The sequence below is a fragment of the Tachypleus tridentatus genome, chromosome 10 (genome assembly GCF_004210375.1).
Source record: "Tachypleus tridentatus isolate NWPU-2018 chromosome 10, ASM421037v1, whole genome shotgun sequence".
Taxonomy (NCBI): Eukaryota; Metazoa; Arthropoda; class Merostomata; order Xiphosura; family Limulidae; genus Tachypleus; species Tachypleus tridentatus.
The window spans coordinates 110,391,764-110,412,244 of record NC_134834.1 but is presented as its reverse complement, the minus strand read 5'-3'; the positions used below and the strand labels follow the sequence as shown (position 1 = coordinate 110,412,244).

General features: G+C 31.6%; 2 protein-coding genes across 4 annotated transcripts in view; both read left to right on the top strand.

The window, feature by feature from the left end:
* LOC143230075 (apicoplast pyruvate carrier 1-like) overlaps positions 1–20,481 on the top strand; it is a 227,869-nt gene that overhangs the window by 72,447 nt on the left and 134,941 nt on the right. The gene's annotated exons all lie outside the window — the stretch shown is intronic.
* LOC143227906 (uncharacterized) overlaps positions 1–20,481 on the top strand; it is a 51,282-nt gene that overhangs the window by 5,952 nt on the left and 24,849 nt on the right. Inside the window, exons 3-4 of the mRNA XM_076459263.1 lie at positions 2,657–2,803; positions 8,278–8,354. Of these exons, the coding sequence (XP_076315378.1) occupies positions 2,657–2,803; positions 8,278–8,354 (224 nt within the window). The remainder of the gene's footprint in view (positions 1–2,656; positions 2,804–8,277; positions 8,355–20,481) is intronic.

The window sequence follows — 20,481 nt, the reverse complement described above, 5'->3', positions numbered from 1 at the left end:
AGTAAAATGTAAAATGTAGACAAATTCCCTAATCTCTCAAAAACGTTTTGACTTTCTAACTCAACTGTAACAACAATCATTACAAATTTATCCAAGCTAGTTGTTAACCTGTTCACAGAAACAATGTTGATACATATAACCATTGAGAACACAGCATTATTCAACACGTCATTTGACAGATGGAAACCTCAAGTTTCTATTAGGTATAAGTGGTATATGAGTGAACTGTTAGCAAATTATGAAAGAGTGGGTGTGGTAAGAGAGGTCTGATTTTCTGTTTACTAGATATGACCAAACAAAGTTGAAGGCTAATCTGGTTTATCTGAGCATTGACAATTTTATGGAGAGTAATTTGTATTTAATTTGATATTTTTTTCAAGGGGTGATGGATAAAATGTGGACAATGACATGCTAAGGAAAAAGGTGTGTTGTGTGTCACACAAGGGTGAATTTATATTATTCTAATTGGTAGAACATAACTAATTAGTGGTTTAATAATTGTAGTAAAAATACCTGGTTCAGTAGGGTTAATTAATATATTTGTTCCTTGAACTGAGCAGACGTGAAAGTTGGAATGTTTTGAAAAACTTTACAGATACAGTAATTGCATTTTACAGAATGTGATTGTTCATATAGGTTTGTTACATTTTGGAAATTGTTATGCATGTATTCTCCTAGCATCTGAAACATGATCTAATGTGTAGGTTAACAAAAAAAATGAAACAATATGTTTGTTTAAATCTTTTGCCCTGGGTATCCTTTATTGCACCTTATTTAAAAGTTTTAGTATTTTACACAGTGTCAAAGTTTACATCTATCCAGTGATGTATTGTGTAATGTGTTTTGAACAGATAACATTGCACAACAAAGTGTTTGCTTCTTGAACACTGTTGGGTGTTCCTCATAGATTTTTGGCTGCTGATCATGAAAATAACATCCAAATTTGCCCATCATGTACAGTTTTATCAAAATCTTCAGTTTTGTCAGGACATTACTACAATGGAAAAATGATATCAGGACAACTGGAATCCGTCAATGCTTGCTGACTACTGTTGGACACTGCAACGTGATGCACCGACATTGAATACAAACGAAAATCAGGAGTAAAACACTTAATTATGTTGAACTTAATAGCGTATTAGAAACATAAACGCAATTAAATACGTTATTGCTGGTAACTGTCTATTTCTCAGAGTTCCTACTTGATGAAGCAAAACCAAAACTATAATTGTGCATACCCACCAGGTACCTGTCACAATCAGCAAAAACTTTAAAAAAAAATTGTTGTGCAGTGTAATTGTCAGTTTTACGTAGAAAATAAGTTTTATTCCCTAAGAGAGATTAGCTACCAGCTTGGATGAATTTTTAATAACATTTGTTACATACTAAGAAAGTCAGAAAAGTTTTGAGTTTGGAAAATTGTTTGAATGTTATTGATGTGTGTTCTCTGGTGTTTAATTTAAAAAAAATAGAAGCACTACTATCATTCATATACAATATGTTTACATATACATACATATACAATATGTAGTCCTAAACGTCTTCAGTAGTCAACAAGAAGAAATAAAGAAAATTAAGTACTTTTATTCTTTTTTTATAATATAAAACTAACTAAAATATAAAAAATATATATATATTTTTTTGAAGTTTCAGATTAGGTAAAAATGATTCACGAGGCACAAATGCAAGGAGCACATAGGTAAAGTAAGTTGATAATGTAACTTGAGCTGCATGTGATCCCAAGTGAATTACCACTTATTCTGGCACCGATAGTTAGATTCAGTTCGTAGGGTAAGAGAATAATAAAAGTTAATTATTGATAGATGTATACTGTTATGTACTCAAAGCTATTTAGGAAAAATTAATGTAGTTTCATGTTTCAGTTGGAAGTCATTCTAAAATAAAAAGGAGATTTTTGGTTACAAGATTGATCAAAATGACTGATCCCATTTTGAGTTTGGGTACAGAAAATAACAGATAAAATAATAGTTTTACTGGAAAGAAATAACATTTGAGATGTATTTAAAATGTTTTGGAGATCACCCAAAGGAAATTTGAAATGAGAAAAAGTATTTTTAATCTTTTTGTGAAAATTACTTTTCACTTGGACTACACAAATGTTTGATATATTCATGGACAAAACTTTATTTAAAATACTTACTAAAAATATGATTTTTTTTGTATGTGGAAGATTTAAAATTTTAACTGAAAAGCTAATACATTTTGTGGAGATACATACTATATATTTGTTAGAAGTATTAAGTTTATAGACTAAAGTACAAAGAATTCATGTGGTCGGTCTGTGTTAAGAGTTAAATGGAAATGTTCTACAAGTTTTAATAACTTTAATATGTATTCAGTGATGTTTTTGTACACTGTCAAATCAGCTTCCACAATTAGATTTAAGTTTTAAGGATTCTTCAGATTGTCTTTGGTTCATGAAAATCAAATATCCATTACAACCAGAAAAAAATATTACATTTAATTGGTATATTTAAGTAAAAAAAGTGTTTTCAAGAACCACTTATTATATGAAGATGTGTTCACTCTGATGTTCAGCTTGGTATAGGATACTGTATTCACTGCCTTCATCTATAGATCAAGGTTAATGTGGATTTATTTTTACAGTGGTGATGTTGAAACATTCTACTTTCAGTGGGACTCTTTGATCAGCCACTTGAGATATCAGGAAGCAGAGAGAGAAAGAAAGTCCAACGCTTAGAGCTTGCCTTTGCTATTCCAAGTAAGGAAAAACCTGAAATTCCAGAAGGTAAAGGACAAAAATTGGGAGACTGTCCCCGTAGTAAGTACCTCTTACTGGTATCTTATTGTTTTCATTTCTTCATGTATAATAGTAAATGACACTGGTTTCTAGTTTCTCTGTTTCTCAACAGTTGGGGTTCTAGAGATTCCCTTCATTAGAAAAATTGTACTGTTATTTGTTGTGTTTTATATATACGCTTTACTTAACACAGTTATACTTGTTATAGTATTCTGTACACTATAGTTAGAGTATGATATTAACATTACCCCGTGTCCCATGACAAGAAGTGCATATGGAATAGTTGCTGACATATTTATTATACTTAATGTGCCAACTTGGTTGATTTTTAAAACGTGTTTCACAGCAAAACACACATTAACTTTCTGAGCTCAGAATACTAAAGTTGTTTATCTTTTTAGACAAAAAAGAAATTTTATAGCAAATGAGAAAGCATTATTTTTCTCTGGCAGAACTTTAATCAATACCCTGATTATTGTTTTGAACACTAGAATCTGGAGGTTGTATCTGTTCAAAGTCTCTCTGGTTTCATGTGCACTCGACATTACAGTATTTCATATTTTGTTATTAGTAAATAAATACTGTTTCATTACACTTTATAATTTGAACATTTGAATAATTGTGCAAGAATATATACAGTTGAAAAGCACTGAAGGAAAAACTGCTTTCTGCACATGTTGGTAACATATTTCTATGGTTATCCCTAAACTAGTTATCTGTTACTGTCTCTAGCCCAAAGTAATTATTTGTGTAGTCCTTGAGTAACTGCTATGGTAACTGGTTTGTTTCTTGTCCCTCATGACAAAAAATGGTATTTGTGCATGTGTGAAAATATATCCTTTACATAATTTAGATGATAACTAGTTTGTTCTTAATTCTTCACACAGTAACTAATAATGGTATGTTTTATCCTTTACATGGTACATAACTTAGGTGATACCTAGTTTGTTCTTAATTCTTCACACAGTAACTAATAATGGTATGTTTTATCCTTTACATGGTACATAACTTAGGTGATAACTAGTTTGTTCTTAATTCTTCACACAGTAACTAATAATGGTATGTTTTATCCTTTACATGGTACATAACTTAGTTGATAACTAGTTTGTTCTTAATTCTTCACACAGTAACTAATAATGGTATGTTTTATCCTTTACATGGTACATAACTTAGGTGATAACTAGTTTGTTCTTAATTCTTCACACAGTAACTAATAATGGTATGTTTTATCCTTTACATGGTACATAACTTAGGTGATAACTAGTTTGTTCTTAATTCTTCACACAGTAACTAATAATGGTATGTTTTATCCTTTACATGGTACATAACTTAGGTGATAACTAGTTTGTTCTTAATTCTTCACACAGTAACTAATAATGGTATGTTTTATTCTTTACATGGTACATAACTTAGATGATAACCAGTTTGTTCTTAATTCTTCACACAGTAACTGATAATGGTATGTTTTATCCTTTACATGGTACATACCTTAGGTGATAACTAGTTTGTTCTTAATTCTTCACACAGTAACTGATAATGGTATGTTTTATTCTTTACATGGTACATAACTTAGATGATAACTGGTTTGTTCTTAATTCTTCACACAGTAACTAATAATGGTATGTTTTATTCTTTACATGGTACATAACTTAGATGATAACCAGTTTGTTCTTAATTCTTCACACAGTAACTAATAATGGTATGTTTTATTCTTTACATGGTACATAACTTAGATGATAACCAGTTTGTTCTTAATTCTTCACACAGTAACTGATAATGGTATGTTTTATCCTTTACATGGTACATACCTTAGGTGATAACTAGTTTGTTCTTAATTCTTCACACAGTAACTGATAATGGTATGTTTTATTCTTTACATGGTACATAACTTAGATGATAACTGGTTTGTTCTTAATTCTTCACACAGTAACTAATAATGGTATGTTTTATTCTTTACATGGTACATAACTTAGATGATAACCAGTTTGTTCTTAATTCTTCACACAGTAACTAATAATGGTATGTTTTATTCTTTACATGGTACATAACTTAGATGATAACCAGTTTGTTCTTAATTCTTCACACAGTAACTGATAATGGTATGTTTTATCCTTTACATGGTACATACCTTAGGTGATAACTAGTTTGTTCTTAATTCTTCACACAGTAACTGATAATGGTATGTTTTATTCTTTACATGGTACATAACTTAGATGATAACTGGTTTGTTCTTAATTCTTCACACAGTAACTAATAATGGTATGTTTTATTCTTTACATGGTACATAACTTAGATGATAACCAGTTTGTTCTTAATTCTTCACACAGTAACTAATAATGGTAAGTTTTATTCTTTACATGGTACATAACTTAGATGATAACTAGTTTGTTCTTAATTCTTCACACAGTAACTGACAATGGTATGTTTTATTCTTTACATGGTACATAACTTAGGTGATACCTAGTTTGTTCTTAATTCTTCACACAGTAACTTATAATGGTATGTGTTTTCCTTTACATGGTACATACCTTAGGTGATAACTAGTTTGTTCTTAATTCTTCACACAGTAACTAACAATGGTATGTTTTATTCTTTACATGGTACATAACTTAGGTGATAACTAGTTTGTTCTTAATTCTTCACACAGTAACTAACAATGGTATGTTTTATTCTTTACATGGTACATAACTTAGATGATAACCAGTTTGTTCTTAATTCTTCACACAGTAACTGATAATGGTATGTTTTATCCTTTACGTGGTACATACCTTAGGTGATAACTAGTTTGTTCTTAATTCTTCACACAGTAACTGATAATGGTATGTTTTATTCTTTACATGGTACATAACTTAGATGATAACTGGTTTGTTCTTAATTCTTCACACAGTAACTAATAATGGTATGTTTTATTCTTTACATGGTACATAACTTAGATGATAACTAGTTTGTTCTTAATTCTTCACACAGTAACTAATAATGGTAAGTTTTATCCTTTACATGGTACATAACTTAGATGATAACAAGTTTGTTCTTAATTCTTCACACAGTAACTGATAATGGTATGTTTTATTCTTTACTTGGTACATAACTTAGATGATAACTAGTTTGTTCTTAATTCTTCACACAGTAACTAACAATGGTATGTTTTATTCTTTACATTGTACATAACTTAGATGATAACAAGTTTGTTCTTAATTCTTCACACAGTAACTGACAATGGTATGTTTTATTCTTTACATGGTACATAACTTAGGTGATAAATAGTTTGTTCTTAATTCTTCACACAGTAACTAATCAAGGTATGTTTTATTCTTTACATGGTACATAACTTAGGTGATACCTAGTTTGTTCTTAATTCTTCACACAGTAACTAATAATGGTATGTTTTATCCTTTAAATGGTACATAACTTAGGTGATAACTAGTTTGTTCTTAATTCTTCACACAGTAACTTATAATGGTATGTGTTTTCCTTTACATGGTACATACCTTAGGTGATAACTAGTTTGTTCTTAATTCTTCACACAGTAACTAATAATGGTATGTTTTATCCTTTAAATGGTACATAACTTAGGTGATAACTAGTTTGTTCTTAATTCTTCACACAGTAACTTACAATGGTATGTTTTATCCTTTACATGGTACATAACTTCGGTGATAACTAGTTTGTTCTTAATTCTTCACACAGTAACTAATAATGGTATGTTTTATCCTTTACATGGTACATAACTTAGATGATACCTAGTTTGTTCTTAATTCTTCACACAGTAACTAATAATGGTATGTTTTATCCTTTAAATGGTACATAACTTAGGTGATAACTAGTTTGTTCTTAATTCTTCACACAGTAACTTACAATGGTATGTTTTATCCTTTACATGGTACATAACTTAGGTGATAACTAGTTTGTTCTTAATTCTTCACACAGTAACTAATAATGGTATGTTTTATCCTTTACATGGTACATAACTTAGGTGATAACTGGTTTGTTCTTAATTCTTCACACAGTAACTGATAATGGTATGTTTTATCCTTTACATGGTACATAACATAGGTGATAACCAGTTTGTTCTTAATTCTTCACACAGTAACTGATAATGGTATGTTTTATTCTTTACATGGTACATAACTTAGGTGATAACTAGTTTGTTCTTAATTCTTCACACAGTAACTGATAATGGTATGTTTTATCCTTTACATGGTACATAACTTAGGTGATAACTAGTTTGTTCTTAATTGTTCACACAGTAACTAATAATGGTATGTTTTATCCTTTACATGGTACATAACTTAGGTGATAACTGGTTTGTTCTTAATTCTTCACACAGTAACTGATAATGGTATGTTTTATCCTTTACATGGTACATAACATAGGTGATAACCAGTTTGTTCTTAATTCTTCACACAGTAACTGATAATGGTATGTTTTATCCTTTACATGGTACATAACTTAGGTGATAACTAGTTTGTTCTTAATTCTTTACACAGTAGGTAATTCAGGTGATAACTGGTTTGTTTCTTGTTCTCTGTACAATAATGGTGTATGTTTTCATTGTTGGTCATGTATACATAACTTACTCTACTGGTTACAGATTTTTATTTCTGATATTCCATGTAGTGAATAATTTTATACTAGAAGCTGTTGTGTTTACAGTTATCTACATCTAGATGATATGATACTGACATTTGTTTCTCACATTCTGCACAATAACTGACTTGTAGTGTTGGTTTCTAGTTTTTGGTCTTTAACATGGTAAATATAGATGAGTAGTTTGCATTTTGTTTTCTGTGTTATAAGATATTGGTAAACTATCTGTTTCTGGTCTTACAGCAACTAATGCTGGTTTTTATCTCATTCTAATTTTCCAAACAGTAAGTAACTCATCCTGTAGCTGAACACTTTTTAGTTCCTGTTGTAATTGGTCTGTTTCTATTTCCATACACACCCATACTTCCTGTTGCTTAGATATATTAAAAGATCCATATAGTACAGTTAAATTTAATACATTACTGTTGCTAAAAATTAAAGTATTCTAGAAAAATAAAATTCACTATTGACTTCAGTTTAAACAATTTATTAGAATATTTCAAACTTTTCTAAATTTTATTCAGAAGTATTGAAGGTTGCACAATTATTGTTCTACCTATAATAAACTTGTTCATTTGTAAAATGTGCAGAGTACAAGTTTAGAGAATGTTTTGAACAATTTGTTCCTTATGTTGTTGGTGTACAGTTTCAAGATTTTGATACAAATACATGTACGTGTTTTTTACAAGTTACAGATCTTACACTAAGTATGAATACTTGTTGAAACAGGTCACTGGTGTGATCATATGTAAATATTTGAGAATGTGTACTGTCTGTTCTTCCTTACTGTAAAAGTTGTAGCTTGCAGAAAAATACTTATAATCAGTAAGTACATTCAAATGAAATTAAAAGCAACTCTACTTCCAGCAGGTGTTTAATTTCCTCGTCTTTCTATTTTTGTGCACTAGTTGAATTTCAACTTCAGAAGCAGAAAGCTGATGACTTAAAGCTTTTACACAAGTTCCTTTTTAACCGGCCAGGCTCGGTATGTTACTTTCTTATTTGTGTGCTTCTGTAAAATGGTTTTCTTATATTTGAAAAGAAAGACAAGTTACTTAGGTTGTTAGAGATAGTTGCTAACGTATTCAATAAAAATCAACATTTAATCTTTGTTTACAAACCTTTTTCTCAAGGGTAATTTAGTCCATACATTAAAAGATGCAACTTTTTTATCACTAAATTTTACCCAATAAAAGAGTTTAATTTCATGGGCAAAAAAGGTAAACAAATGTCAGTTTTTTGGAGTTGATTTCAGCATGCTTTGAATTAAATAATTGTTGTATGTGGATTTTTTAAATTTTTTTAAGACAAATTATTGCACTTTTAACACTCAAAAAGCTGTAATGGTATTTAATGTGATAGTTTCAATTTAATATTGCATCTTGAATGGTATAATTTTGTTTAGTCAGTAACTGTTTTTCATGATGTGATGTGATTACCCATATCACAGCATTGAGAAGCCACAGGATAGTGACCTACAGAAATAATGAAATATTTTCATCTGTATAAGGTGATGTAATTTCAGGAGTTTAATAAAGGTTTAAGTATAGTAATAAAATATTAGCATGGGGATATGTTTCTAAAATCAAAGGTTTTCAGACACAAGTTCTGCTACAGTAATAGTCTGGATTTGTTTCTAAGTTGGTTTCATCAGTTACTTAAGTGGAATTATAGTTTTTAAGGTGATAATCACATCTCTTCCCAGAATATTTGTCTTGGAGGTTTGCATGCCTCTAACCTTTAATGATAATCACATCTCTTCCCAGAATATTTGTCTTGGAGGTTTGCATGCCTCTAACCTTTAATGATAATCACATCTCTTCCCAGAATATTTGTCTTGGAGGTTTGCATGCCTCTAACCTTTAATGATAATCACATCTCTTCCCAGAATATTTGTCTTGGAGGTTTGCATGCCTCTAACCTTTAATGATAATCACATTTCTTCCCAGAATATTTGTCTTGGAGGTTTGCATGCCTCTAACCTTTAATGATAATCACATCTCTTCCCAGAATATTTGTCTTGGAGGTTTGCATGCCTCTAACCTTTAATGATAATCACATCTCTTCCCAGAATATTTGTCTTGGAGGTTTGCATGCCTCTAACCTTTAATGATAATCACATCTCTTCCCAGAATATTTGTCTTCGAGGTTTGCCTCTAACCTTTAATGGATGCCTACCCAATCCCACAAGACTGCTTGTGAATTTTTCTACTTAATAAGTGTCTCCTTAGGTAGCAAAAACACTCCACGAGTATGACAATGGCACAATACCCCCCCCCCCATGCATTTTCACTCAATTCATTTTTGTGTTTATACTATGTAGTCTGTCCTTTATTTTATGATATTTGTATCATAAACAGACCTTTGAGTTTTGTTCTCTTTAATGTTTGTTTAAAAAAAGAAAGGCTTAAATTTTTACTGTAAATTTCCAAAGGATGAGGATGTATATTTGGTCCTGAGTGTGTAACGTTCTTTGCTCTTAAGCCTCATTTCATCTGTGGCTTTTGGAGACTTATTAACTGTCAAGAAAATTTCAACCATTTTTTGAATGTGCTAGGTCTCTTACTTCCATCTTATCAGCTAAATTTTTCTCAACAGTTAAGAATGATCTTATTTGCTTTAAATGTTACTTTATTGTTTGTGAGATGACTTTAACCTTTCATTCTCAGGTTTGTTCTGTTCCCTCACTTATCATTTGCCCATGTTACTTATTATTTTTGTTTTCTCACTATTACCCATAATTCTTGAGGCTTATCCTGTCTTTTCTTCCAACTTGTTATGAGCCTTTTTACTGTTTTCTTTCTTTAATAGCTTTTTCTTCATGTCCAAATACTTTCTTGCTTCACATGTGACTTGATTTATAGTCCTACTACTTTTTCTCATATCTTTTGTACTTATCATGTGAGCTGGGGGAACATGCTTGTTACCTCCTCTTTCTCTCTGAATTATCCATTTTTTGCATTTATCTCTGCTGTTCTGTGTTTCTTCTCTTAATTCTAGCCTTTATTTGAAGTATTTCATGTTCTTGTTGACATTTGTTCTCTTACTGTTGGGACATATTGGGTCAGGATGTTTTTGTGTTTCTCCTAGTTACCTCATTTTCGTCTGGCTTCCTTTCTTTCCCAAGATGTCTTCTGTGATATTTCTTTCACCTTATGAGTTGGACCACTGTCATAAAACTTGTCCTTAATATCTTCCAAAGTTTTGTTTTCCTTGTTTTAGACCTTGCCCTTTACTCCTGTTCTTTGTCTAAATCTTTCTTTTTCTGACCTTCACATTTTGGATTCTAGGTCTGCTTCTTTTTGTCTTCCAGTATCAAATATACTTTTTTTCTTCTCCTGCTGTTGGTCTCACTTTCTGCTGACAGTTGTTTTCTGTTTTTCCAGTTTGGTCATTTTCTGTGCTCCTCTTCCCATTTCCTTTTTACCTTCCTTCATTTCCATCAACAACATTTTTATATATATCTGGTCTGTCATTGGTTATGGTCAGTGTGTTGGGATACTTTTTTTACATGTACTTCTTGACCTCTCCTCTTTTTCTTTTCTTTTTTTTCACTGCATTTTTTTGCATTTTCCCATTTCTTACTCTACCATTAGACAAACATTGGGACCTGGTATATTCGTTGGCATTGTATGGGCTTTCACTCCCCACACTCATGACTCAAGGCAGACATTCCTTTTCTTGGACTATTTCTTTCTGTTAATTTGTACTTGGATATTTATATTTCTTCTACCTTTTCCTTTCCTATGGAGTTAGGGAGGGTGTCTTATTCTGGAACTTACATCCTTTCTAATATCTCTTGGGTCAACTGAGTTCAGTCTGTCTTTTTTGCCTACAGTCTTTGGTATTTCTGGCCAACTGGTTTTACACTTCTCATTCTCTTCCTACATTTATGGTTCTTTTGCTTTAGGCACTTTGACTTACCTTGGGGATAAAACTGTTGTGTCTAGAACTAAGGACCTTAAAGATACTTGATTTTCATTCTAGGGCCCCAGTTTTCCTTTTGTGGGTATCTGCTCAAAGTATTGTCTTGGTGATTGGATTATGCCAAGACTACTTACTGTTTACTTTATCAGGATCATTCCCTCTCTCCACATCAACAACAAATATTTTCGTAGCTATTGAATGTTTTAAAGTTATTAGAATGCTGCCAGTAAAAATTGTTAAGGTTTGTTTATTTGGTAACCGATATGAAAATTATGGTTTATTTTGAAAAAGTTGGCACACAATATGTATTTTTGACAGTTAACCCTTTCATTCCTGGAGGTTAAAGTGCACATTTGGAATGTTATTTTTAAAACTTTTATTGAATAACATTTTCACTACTTACATGAATGAGATTGGCATCAAAATCTAGTTTATAATTTAAATTTAAAGTTATGTTTTAATTTTTTAATTTAAAAGAAATTGTAAAGAACAAAATATACAAGTATCATTTTTTATATGTCACATAACAGGTCCAGTTGTCTTATTGCTCTGTTTCAATTTTATTATGCCTGCCATACGTGTACAAATATCTAAGGAATTGGAAACTGGAATTTGAGATACAGACCAGCTATATATAAAATAAGAACCTCCCACCTCTCTGATTTGTTGAGATATCAATATATTTTGTAAGTCTACTAGTGTCTCTGCCCTTCAAATCATTCATTTGAAAGTTCTTAACTAGTACCATCTACTACTATGTAGCTAAACTTTATAATGAATAGAAAGAGAATTTTCCCCTTTATGTAATCCTGACAGTTGTTTATAACTGAGTTGAAGGTGAAAGAAAGAATTTTTGTCAAAACTGTAGAAGTGTGATCAGTAAGTCCTTTCTTCTGAAAAGGAAAGAGATTTCTTTCAACCCACATATTCTTTACTTTAGAGACCCTACTAAATTACAGGGATGTTGATACTGTAATTTGATGTTTTTTTATTTTTTAAAAGTTAATGTGTAAAGTCTACACAAATTATTTCTACACATCCCATCCACAAGTCTATACAAGGTTTAGTATTACACATTATGCACAAGTGCAGAATTTCTTAACACAGGTATGTACTTGAAATTAACGTTTTTCAATGTATTTCTCATTTACTTTCTGTGTTTTAGGACATGTAGCTAAAATTTAAACATCTATCAGTAAATAGTAATACGTATATTTATACAGTAACGTATGATAGCTGAACGAAATAGTATACTTTTGTTGGCTAATACCTAGTTATGCCTACTGTATTTGTGTTATTGTCTAAAGTGAGGTAAATTTAATACCACATTCAAAACTTTACAACTTTAAAATGAGAGGATTGTGAATTTTATATGCTCAAATAACACCATACATGTGCTGCAAAATTTGACAGATAGGCAGATGAGCAGTGGTACTCAAATACCTGCAATGTCAGAACCTACAGTGTTTATTGAACCAGTGCAACTTTGAACAATATAATAATTATACCTGCAATGTCAGAACCTACAGTGTTTATTGAACCAGTCCAACTTTGAACAATATAATAATTATACCTGCAATGTCAGAACCTACAGTGTTTATTGAACCAGTGCAACTTTGAACAATATAATAATTATACCTGCAATGTCAGAACCTACAGTGTTTATTGAACCAGTGCAACTTTGAACAATATAATAATTATACCTGCAATGTCAGAACCTACAGTGTTTATTGAACCAGTGCAACTTTGAACAATATAATAATTATACCTGCAATGTCAGAACCTACAGTGTTTATTGAACCAGTGCAACTTTGAACAATATAATAATTATACCTGCAATGTCAGAACCTACAGTGTTTATTGAACCAGTGCAACTTTGAACAATATAATAATTATACCTGCAATGTCAGAACCTACAGTGTTTATTGAACCAGTGCAACTTTGAACAATATAATAATTATACCTGCAATGTCAGAACCTACAGTGTTTATTGAACCAGTGCAACTTTGAACAATATAATAATTATACCTGCAATGTCAGAACCTACAGTGTTTATTGAACCAGTCCAACTTTGAACAATATAATAATTATACCTGCAATGTCAGAACCTACAGTGTTTATTGAACCAGTCCAACTTTGAACAATATAATAATTATACCTGCAATGTCAGAACCTACAGTGTTTATTGAACCAGTGCAACTTTGAACAATATAATAATTATACCTGCAATGTCAGAACCTACAGTGTTTATTGAACCAGTGCAACTTTGAACAATATAATAATTATACCTGCAATGTCAGAACCTACAGTGTTTATTGAACCAGTGCAACTTTGAACAATATAATAATTATACCTGCAATGTCAGAACCTACAGTGTTTATTGAACCAGTGCAACTTTGAACAATATAATAATTATACCTGCAATGTCAGAACCTACAGTGTTTATTGAACCAGTGCAACTTTGAACAATATAATAATTATACCTGCAATGTCAGAACCTACAGTGTTTATTGAACCAGTGCAACTTTGAACAATATAATAATTATACCTGCAATGTCAGAACCTACAGTGTTTATTGAACCAGTCCAACTTTGAACAATATAATAATTATACCTGCAATGTCAGAACCTACAGTGTTTATTGAACCAGTGCAACTTTGAACAATATAATAATTATACCTGCAATGTCAGAACCTACAGTGTTTATTGAACCAGTGCAACTTTGAACAATATAATAATTATACCTGCAATGTCAGAACCTACAGTGTTTATTGAACCAGTGCAACTTTGAACAATATAATAATTATACCTGCAATGTCAGAACCTACAGTGTTTATTGAACCAGTGCAACTTTGAACAATATAATAATTATACCTGCAATGTCAGAACCTACAGTGTTTATTGAACCAGTGCAACTTTGAACAATATAATAATTATACCTGCAATGTCAGAACCTACAGTGTTTATTGAACCAGTGCAACTTTGAACAATATAATAATTATACCTGCAATGTCAGAACCTACAGTGTTTATTGAACCAGTGCAACTTTGAACAATATAATAATTATACCTGCAATGTCAGAACCTACAGTGTTTATTGAACCAGTCCAACTTTGAACAATATAATAATTATACCTGCAATGTCAGAACCTACAGTGTTTATTGAACCAGTGCAACTTTGAACAATATAATAATTATACCTGCAATGTCAGAACCTACAGTGTTTATTGAACCAGTGCAACTTTGAACAATATAATAATTATACCTGCAATGTCAGAACCTACAGTGTTTATTGAACCAGTGCAACTTTGAACAATATAATAATTATACCTGCAATGTCAGAACCTACAGTGTTTATTGAACCAGTGCAACTTTGAACAATATAATAATTATACCTGCAATGTCAGAACCTACAGTGTTTATTGAACCAGTGCAACTTTGAACAATATAATAATTATACCTGCAATGTCAGAACCTACAGTGTTTATTGAACCAGTCCAACTTTGAACAATATAATAATTATACCTGCAGTGTCAGAACCTACAGTGTTTATTGAACCAGTCCAACTTTGAACAATATAATAATTATACCTGCAATGTCAGAACCTACAGTGTTTATTGAACCAGTCCAACTTTGAACAATATAATAATTATACCTGCAATGTCAGAACCTACAGTGTTTATTGAACCAGTCCAACTTTGAACAATATAATAATTATACCTGCAATGTCAGAACCTACAGTGTTTATTGAACCAGTGCAACTTTGAACAATATAATAATTATACCTGCAATGTCAGAACCTACAGTGTTTATTGAACCAGTGCAACTTTGAACAATATAATAATTATACCTGCAATGTCAGAACCTACAGTGTTTATTGAACCAGTGCAACTTTGAACAATATAATAATTATACCTGCAATGTCAGAACCTACAGTGTTTATTGAACCAGTGCAACTTTGAACAATATAATAATTATACCTGCAATGTCAGAACCTACAGTGTTTATTGAACCAGTCCAACTTTGAACAATATAATAATTATACCTGCAATGTCAGAACCTACAGTGTTTATTGAACCAGTGCAACTTTGAACAATATAATAATTATACCTGCAATGTCAGAACCTACAGTGTTTATTGAACCAGTGCAACTTTGAACAATATAATAATTATACCTGCAATGTCAGAACCTACAGTGTTTATTGAACCAGTGCAACTTTGAACAATATAATAATTATACCTGCAATGTCAGAACCTACAGTGTTTATTGAACCAGTGCAACTTTGAACAATATAATAATTATACCTGCAATGTCAGAACCTACAGTGTTTATTGAACCAGTGCAACTTTGAACAATATAATAATTATACCTGCAATGTCAGAACCTACAGTGTTTATTGAACCAGTCCAACTTTGAACAATATAATAATTATACCTGCAGTGTCAGAACCTACAGTGTTTATTGAACCAGTCCAACTTTGAACAATATAATAATTATACCTGCAATGTCAGAACCTACAGTGTTTATTGAACCAGTCCAACTTTGAACAATATAATAATTATACCTGCAATGTCAGAACCTACAGTGTTTATTGAACCAGTCCAACTTTGAACAATATAATAATTATACCTGCAATGTCAGAACCTACAGTGTTTATTGAACCAGTGCAACTTTGAACAATATAATAATTATACCTGCAATGTCAGAACCTACAGTGTTTATTGAACCAGTGCAACTTTGAACAATATAATAATTATACCTGCAATGTCAGAACCTACAGTGTTTATTGAACCAGTGCAACTTTGAACAATATAATAATTATACCTGCAATGTCAGAACCTACAGTGTTTATTGAACCAGTGCAACTTTGAACAATATAATAATTATACCTGCAATGTCAGAACCTACAGTGTTTATTGAACCAGTCCAACTTTGAACAATATAATAATTATACCTGCAATGTCAGAACCTACAGTGTTTATTGAACCAGTGCAACTTTGAACAATATAATAATTATACCTGCAATGTCAGAACCTACAGTGTTTATTGAACCAGTGCAACTTTGAACAATATAATAATTATACCTGCAATGTCAGAACCTACAGTGTTTATTGAACCAGTGCAACTTTGAACAATATAATAATTATACCTGCAATGTCAGAACCTACAGTGTTTATTGAACCAGTGCAACTTTGAACAATATAATAATTATACCTGCAATGTCAGAACCTACAGTGTTTATTGAACCAGTGCAACTTTGAACAATATAATAATTATACCTGCAATGTCAGAACCTACAGTGTTTATTGAACCAGTGCAACTTTGAACAATATAATAATTATACCTGCAATGTCAGAACCTACAGTGTTTATTGAACCAGTGCAACTTTGAACAATATAATAATTATACCTGCAATGTCAGAACCTACAGTGTTTATTGAACCAGTGCAACTTTGAACAATATAATAATTATACCTGCAATGTCAGAACCTACAGTGTTTATTGAACCAGTGCAACTTTGAACAATATAATAATTATACCTGCAATGTCAGAACCTACAGTGTTTATTGAACCAGTGCAACTTTGAACAATATAATAATTATACCTGCAATGTCAGAACCTACAGTGTTTATTGAACCAGTGCAACTTTGAACAATATAATAATTATTTTCACACATTTTAATAACAATTTTATTACCCTTGGAAATTTCATTTGTAAGTGTTGTAGCAGACATAAGCTGCTTAGTTCAATATTGTGTTCTTCGAGCAAGGGCGTGTATGAAAGACACTTTTCTGTCTTGCACGTCTTCATATTCTCTGGAGTGTGGTATTATAGTGTGATCTTTAGAGATGGGCTCAATGATTTCAGCTTTTTTTACAGTTAGTTTAACCTTAGGTGTTGAAAGTAAATTAAATACAGAAAATTTATGGAACATGTTTAACAGTTGAAACTCAGACTTTGAAACATCTTGATTAATAACGAAGAAAAAAGGACACAATCAATCATTTTATTTCTGATTTTAGATTTTTTCTTTTCATTATTGTTGATGAGTTTTCTACAGGCTTAAAAATCAAGTAACGTAACAACAGAGAAAATGTAAAGTTTTACTGAAAAAAGTTGCAGTTACGACAGAAATTGTTCGTACTACTGCGTCGTGAGTGGTTTTTTCCTCATAACTTAAAAAGTATCATGATTAGAAAATTGAAAGTTGAGTGTATTATAAATATTATATTTACACATGCCAAACGTTTTCAATTGGGTTGAGATCAGGTGACTGCGATGGCCACTCCAGAACTCTTATATGGTTCCTCTGCAACCAGGATCGCACATATTTCGATGTGTGCTTAGGGTCATTGTCGTGCTGGAAGATTCAACAACACCCAAGCTGCAAGTTCCAAGCATCATTCTTGATCTAAGTGCCTAATATATCAACGTACTCTTCTTTTTTCATGATTCCATTGATGCAGTGAAGGCTGCCTACACCAGAAAAGCTGAAGGAACCCCATAGCATGATTGAGCCACCTCCATGTTTAACTGTAGGGACTGTGTTCTTTGGAAGATTTCGTTCCCCCTCCTTTTTACGGAAAATGTAGTGCACATCATTGTGGCCGAAAAGCTCGATTTTCAGTCTCGTCTGACCAAAGAATACTCTTCCAATAGGTAAAGGGTTTGTTTACGTAATTTCTTGCATACCTCAATCGTGCTTCTAAATGAACAGGCTTTAAATATGGAGTTCTATAAGGATGGCATGCTTTGAACCCAGAAAAGCGTAACATGTTCGTAACTGCAGGGTGCTTACTTCAACCCCACTTTCCTTTACCAGTTTCTCTATGTCATTACGTGTTAAACGAGGGTTCCTACTAACTTCTTTGAGAACCTTCCTCTTGGTGCTCTCTGGAATTTTGGTGGAGCGCTCGGAACGAGGGAGGTTAGAAGTTGATCTTGTAAGCTTAAACTTGGAAATTATGCTTTGAACAGTAGATTTTGGCACATTACGTTGTGTAGCAATACCGGAAAGAGACACACGATACTTGTATTTTACAATATTTTGGTTTTTTAAATCACTGGATAGTTGTTTCCTGTTCGCCATGATGACCAAGCAGATAATGACGGAGACGGCACTAAATTGCCAGAAGTACATTTTTTGCTGGCTAAATTCCAATAATTATGAACCCACTGTCTAGTTCTGGAATGGTATAATGTAGTTTATTCGCCAAACTAAACAATTTTTTACGGGAATATCAGATTTTTTTACACGTTCTGAACTGTACGAACACTTTCTGCTCCTCCTATTTTTGGTTATTTGTTTATAAACAGTTTATTTGTAGTTTAATTTACATAACAATTTATGTAAATGTGTGTTAGTATATTATACTTAGCTTAATCGTGATACTTTTTAAGTTATGAACAAAAACTACTTGGGATGCAGGGGTACGAACACTTTCTGTTGTAACTGTATGTATTTATTTAAGAGCTTCTAGGTTATGCTACTGAAATATGAGGTTTTTGAGACAAAAAATAACTAATCTCAAAATAAAAATCACTTTGATTTCATACTAGTTAAAAATAATTGACAATTTCACTAACAAATATTCATTAAAAAACTGATTTTTCGTGTGCAAAAGTTTTGTAATGTTTACTAAAAGTGTGCCAAATTTTGTGAGGATACAGTTAATATATTAGAAGTTACTACTGTGTTAACAAGTATATATGAGTTGGGTTTGATGGATCTAGCCAGAGTCTGTAGATTTAAAACTTGTGGTAACATTGTTCCATTTCTCTATGGAGAAATTATTTGTGTGCCCAAGGTTTGGAACACTTGTGTGAGTTTTATATAGGAACAAAGAAGATGTTTTAGCATATGATCATAACATGATATTCAAGGCAATTTGATGTGTTGAAACTAACTTGTAGGATTTTTTGTTTCTTTAAATAATAATAGTATGCTTTGTGCAAATTATGTGTGAGATATAAAAATAGTAAATCAGAATCACATTTTTTTTCAAAAATGAAGGTATCACTCTGAATTGTGAATATCTATAATGTTGCAAGAACAACACATTAAATCTAAACAAACAGAAGTTAATTTATGGTTTTGATAAACTTGAATGTTTTGTATTTTGTTTAATGTGTACAAGGGCTGGCTACCTTAAAATAATTTTAAAATATGAGCACCAGCAAGTTCACTTGACAATGCAGCCAATATAAAATTTTGATGGAACTGAATGTATCAAAACTACTGTCCCCTCTCAGGACAGAATGCCGTATATCATGAAGGATTTCCTTCTGGAGAAGTGACACAAGTAAATGCTTCCATGGCATATCCAGGATAGTAGACAAACTGAAAAAAATGTTATGAATGGTACCCAGTTTGGAGAAAATGGCAGTGTTTTTGACCACAAATAATTACTGGCCATGTATAGAAAAGAGTTTAATGCATTCATTGAGACAAGGCATTCCATCATGCTTAACCTTAAACTACTATTCATGCACCAGTGAAGGCACACTATTCAAGTCACTAAAATGCAGTGGTCAGACTGGTGAAATTGACACTGAGAAGCTGTTGACCTTTTAGACAATATTGATTATAGAAACAAGCTAGGAGAAGTGGTGTGTTTTGGACATGACAACCTTTTACAGTACAAACTGTGCTGAAGGAATATTGTCAAGATGCACAGTCACTGGATAGAGCATGACCAGACATGAAATGTTTACAGTAACAGTGTAAAAAACTTCATTATAATTTTAATACAATAGATTCTATTTTGATTTTTATTACTATATGTTGTGTTCCTATTGTCATATTTCTGTCATCTTGATTCCATTTTTATATTTATTATGTGTGAAGTAAAATTGTGTAATTTATTAGCTGGTACGTTTTAATATGAAGCTGATAAAATTTCTCTGGCTAGAAGTTAAGTTAGAGTACCATGGTTAACATGTTTTTGTGTAACTGAATGTATTGAAAAGGCTGTAAATAAACAGTAAAATAACTTGTGTGCTTAAGTTTATTGAATGTAAACAGCTATCCTATTGTGCAGCTTTGTTCTTAGTTCCAAACAAACATAAGAAACATTTGATTTCTCTTGCCAAGACAATAAAACATAAAAGATTAGTTTCCAATAGTTTTTAAAGCCTGTTTAATTGTTCAGTTTTGTTTGAAACTGTTATATGAGACAGTTATAA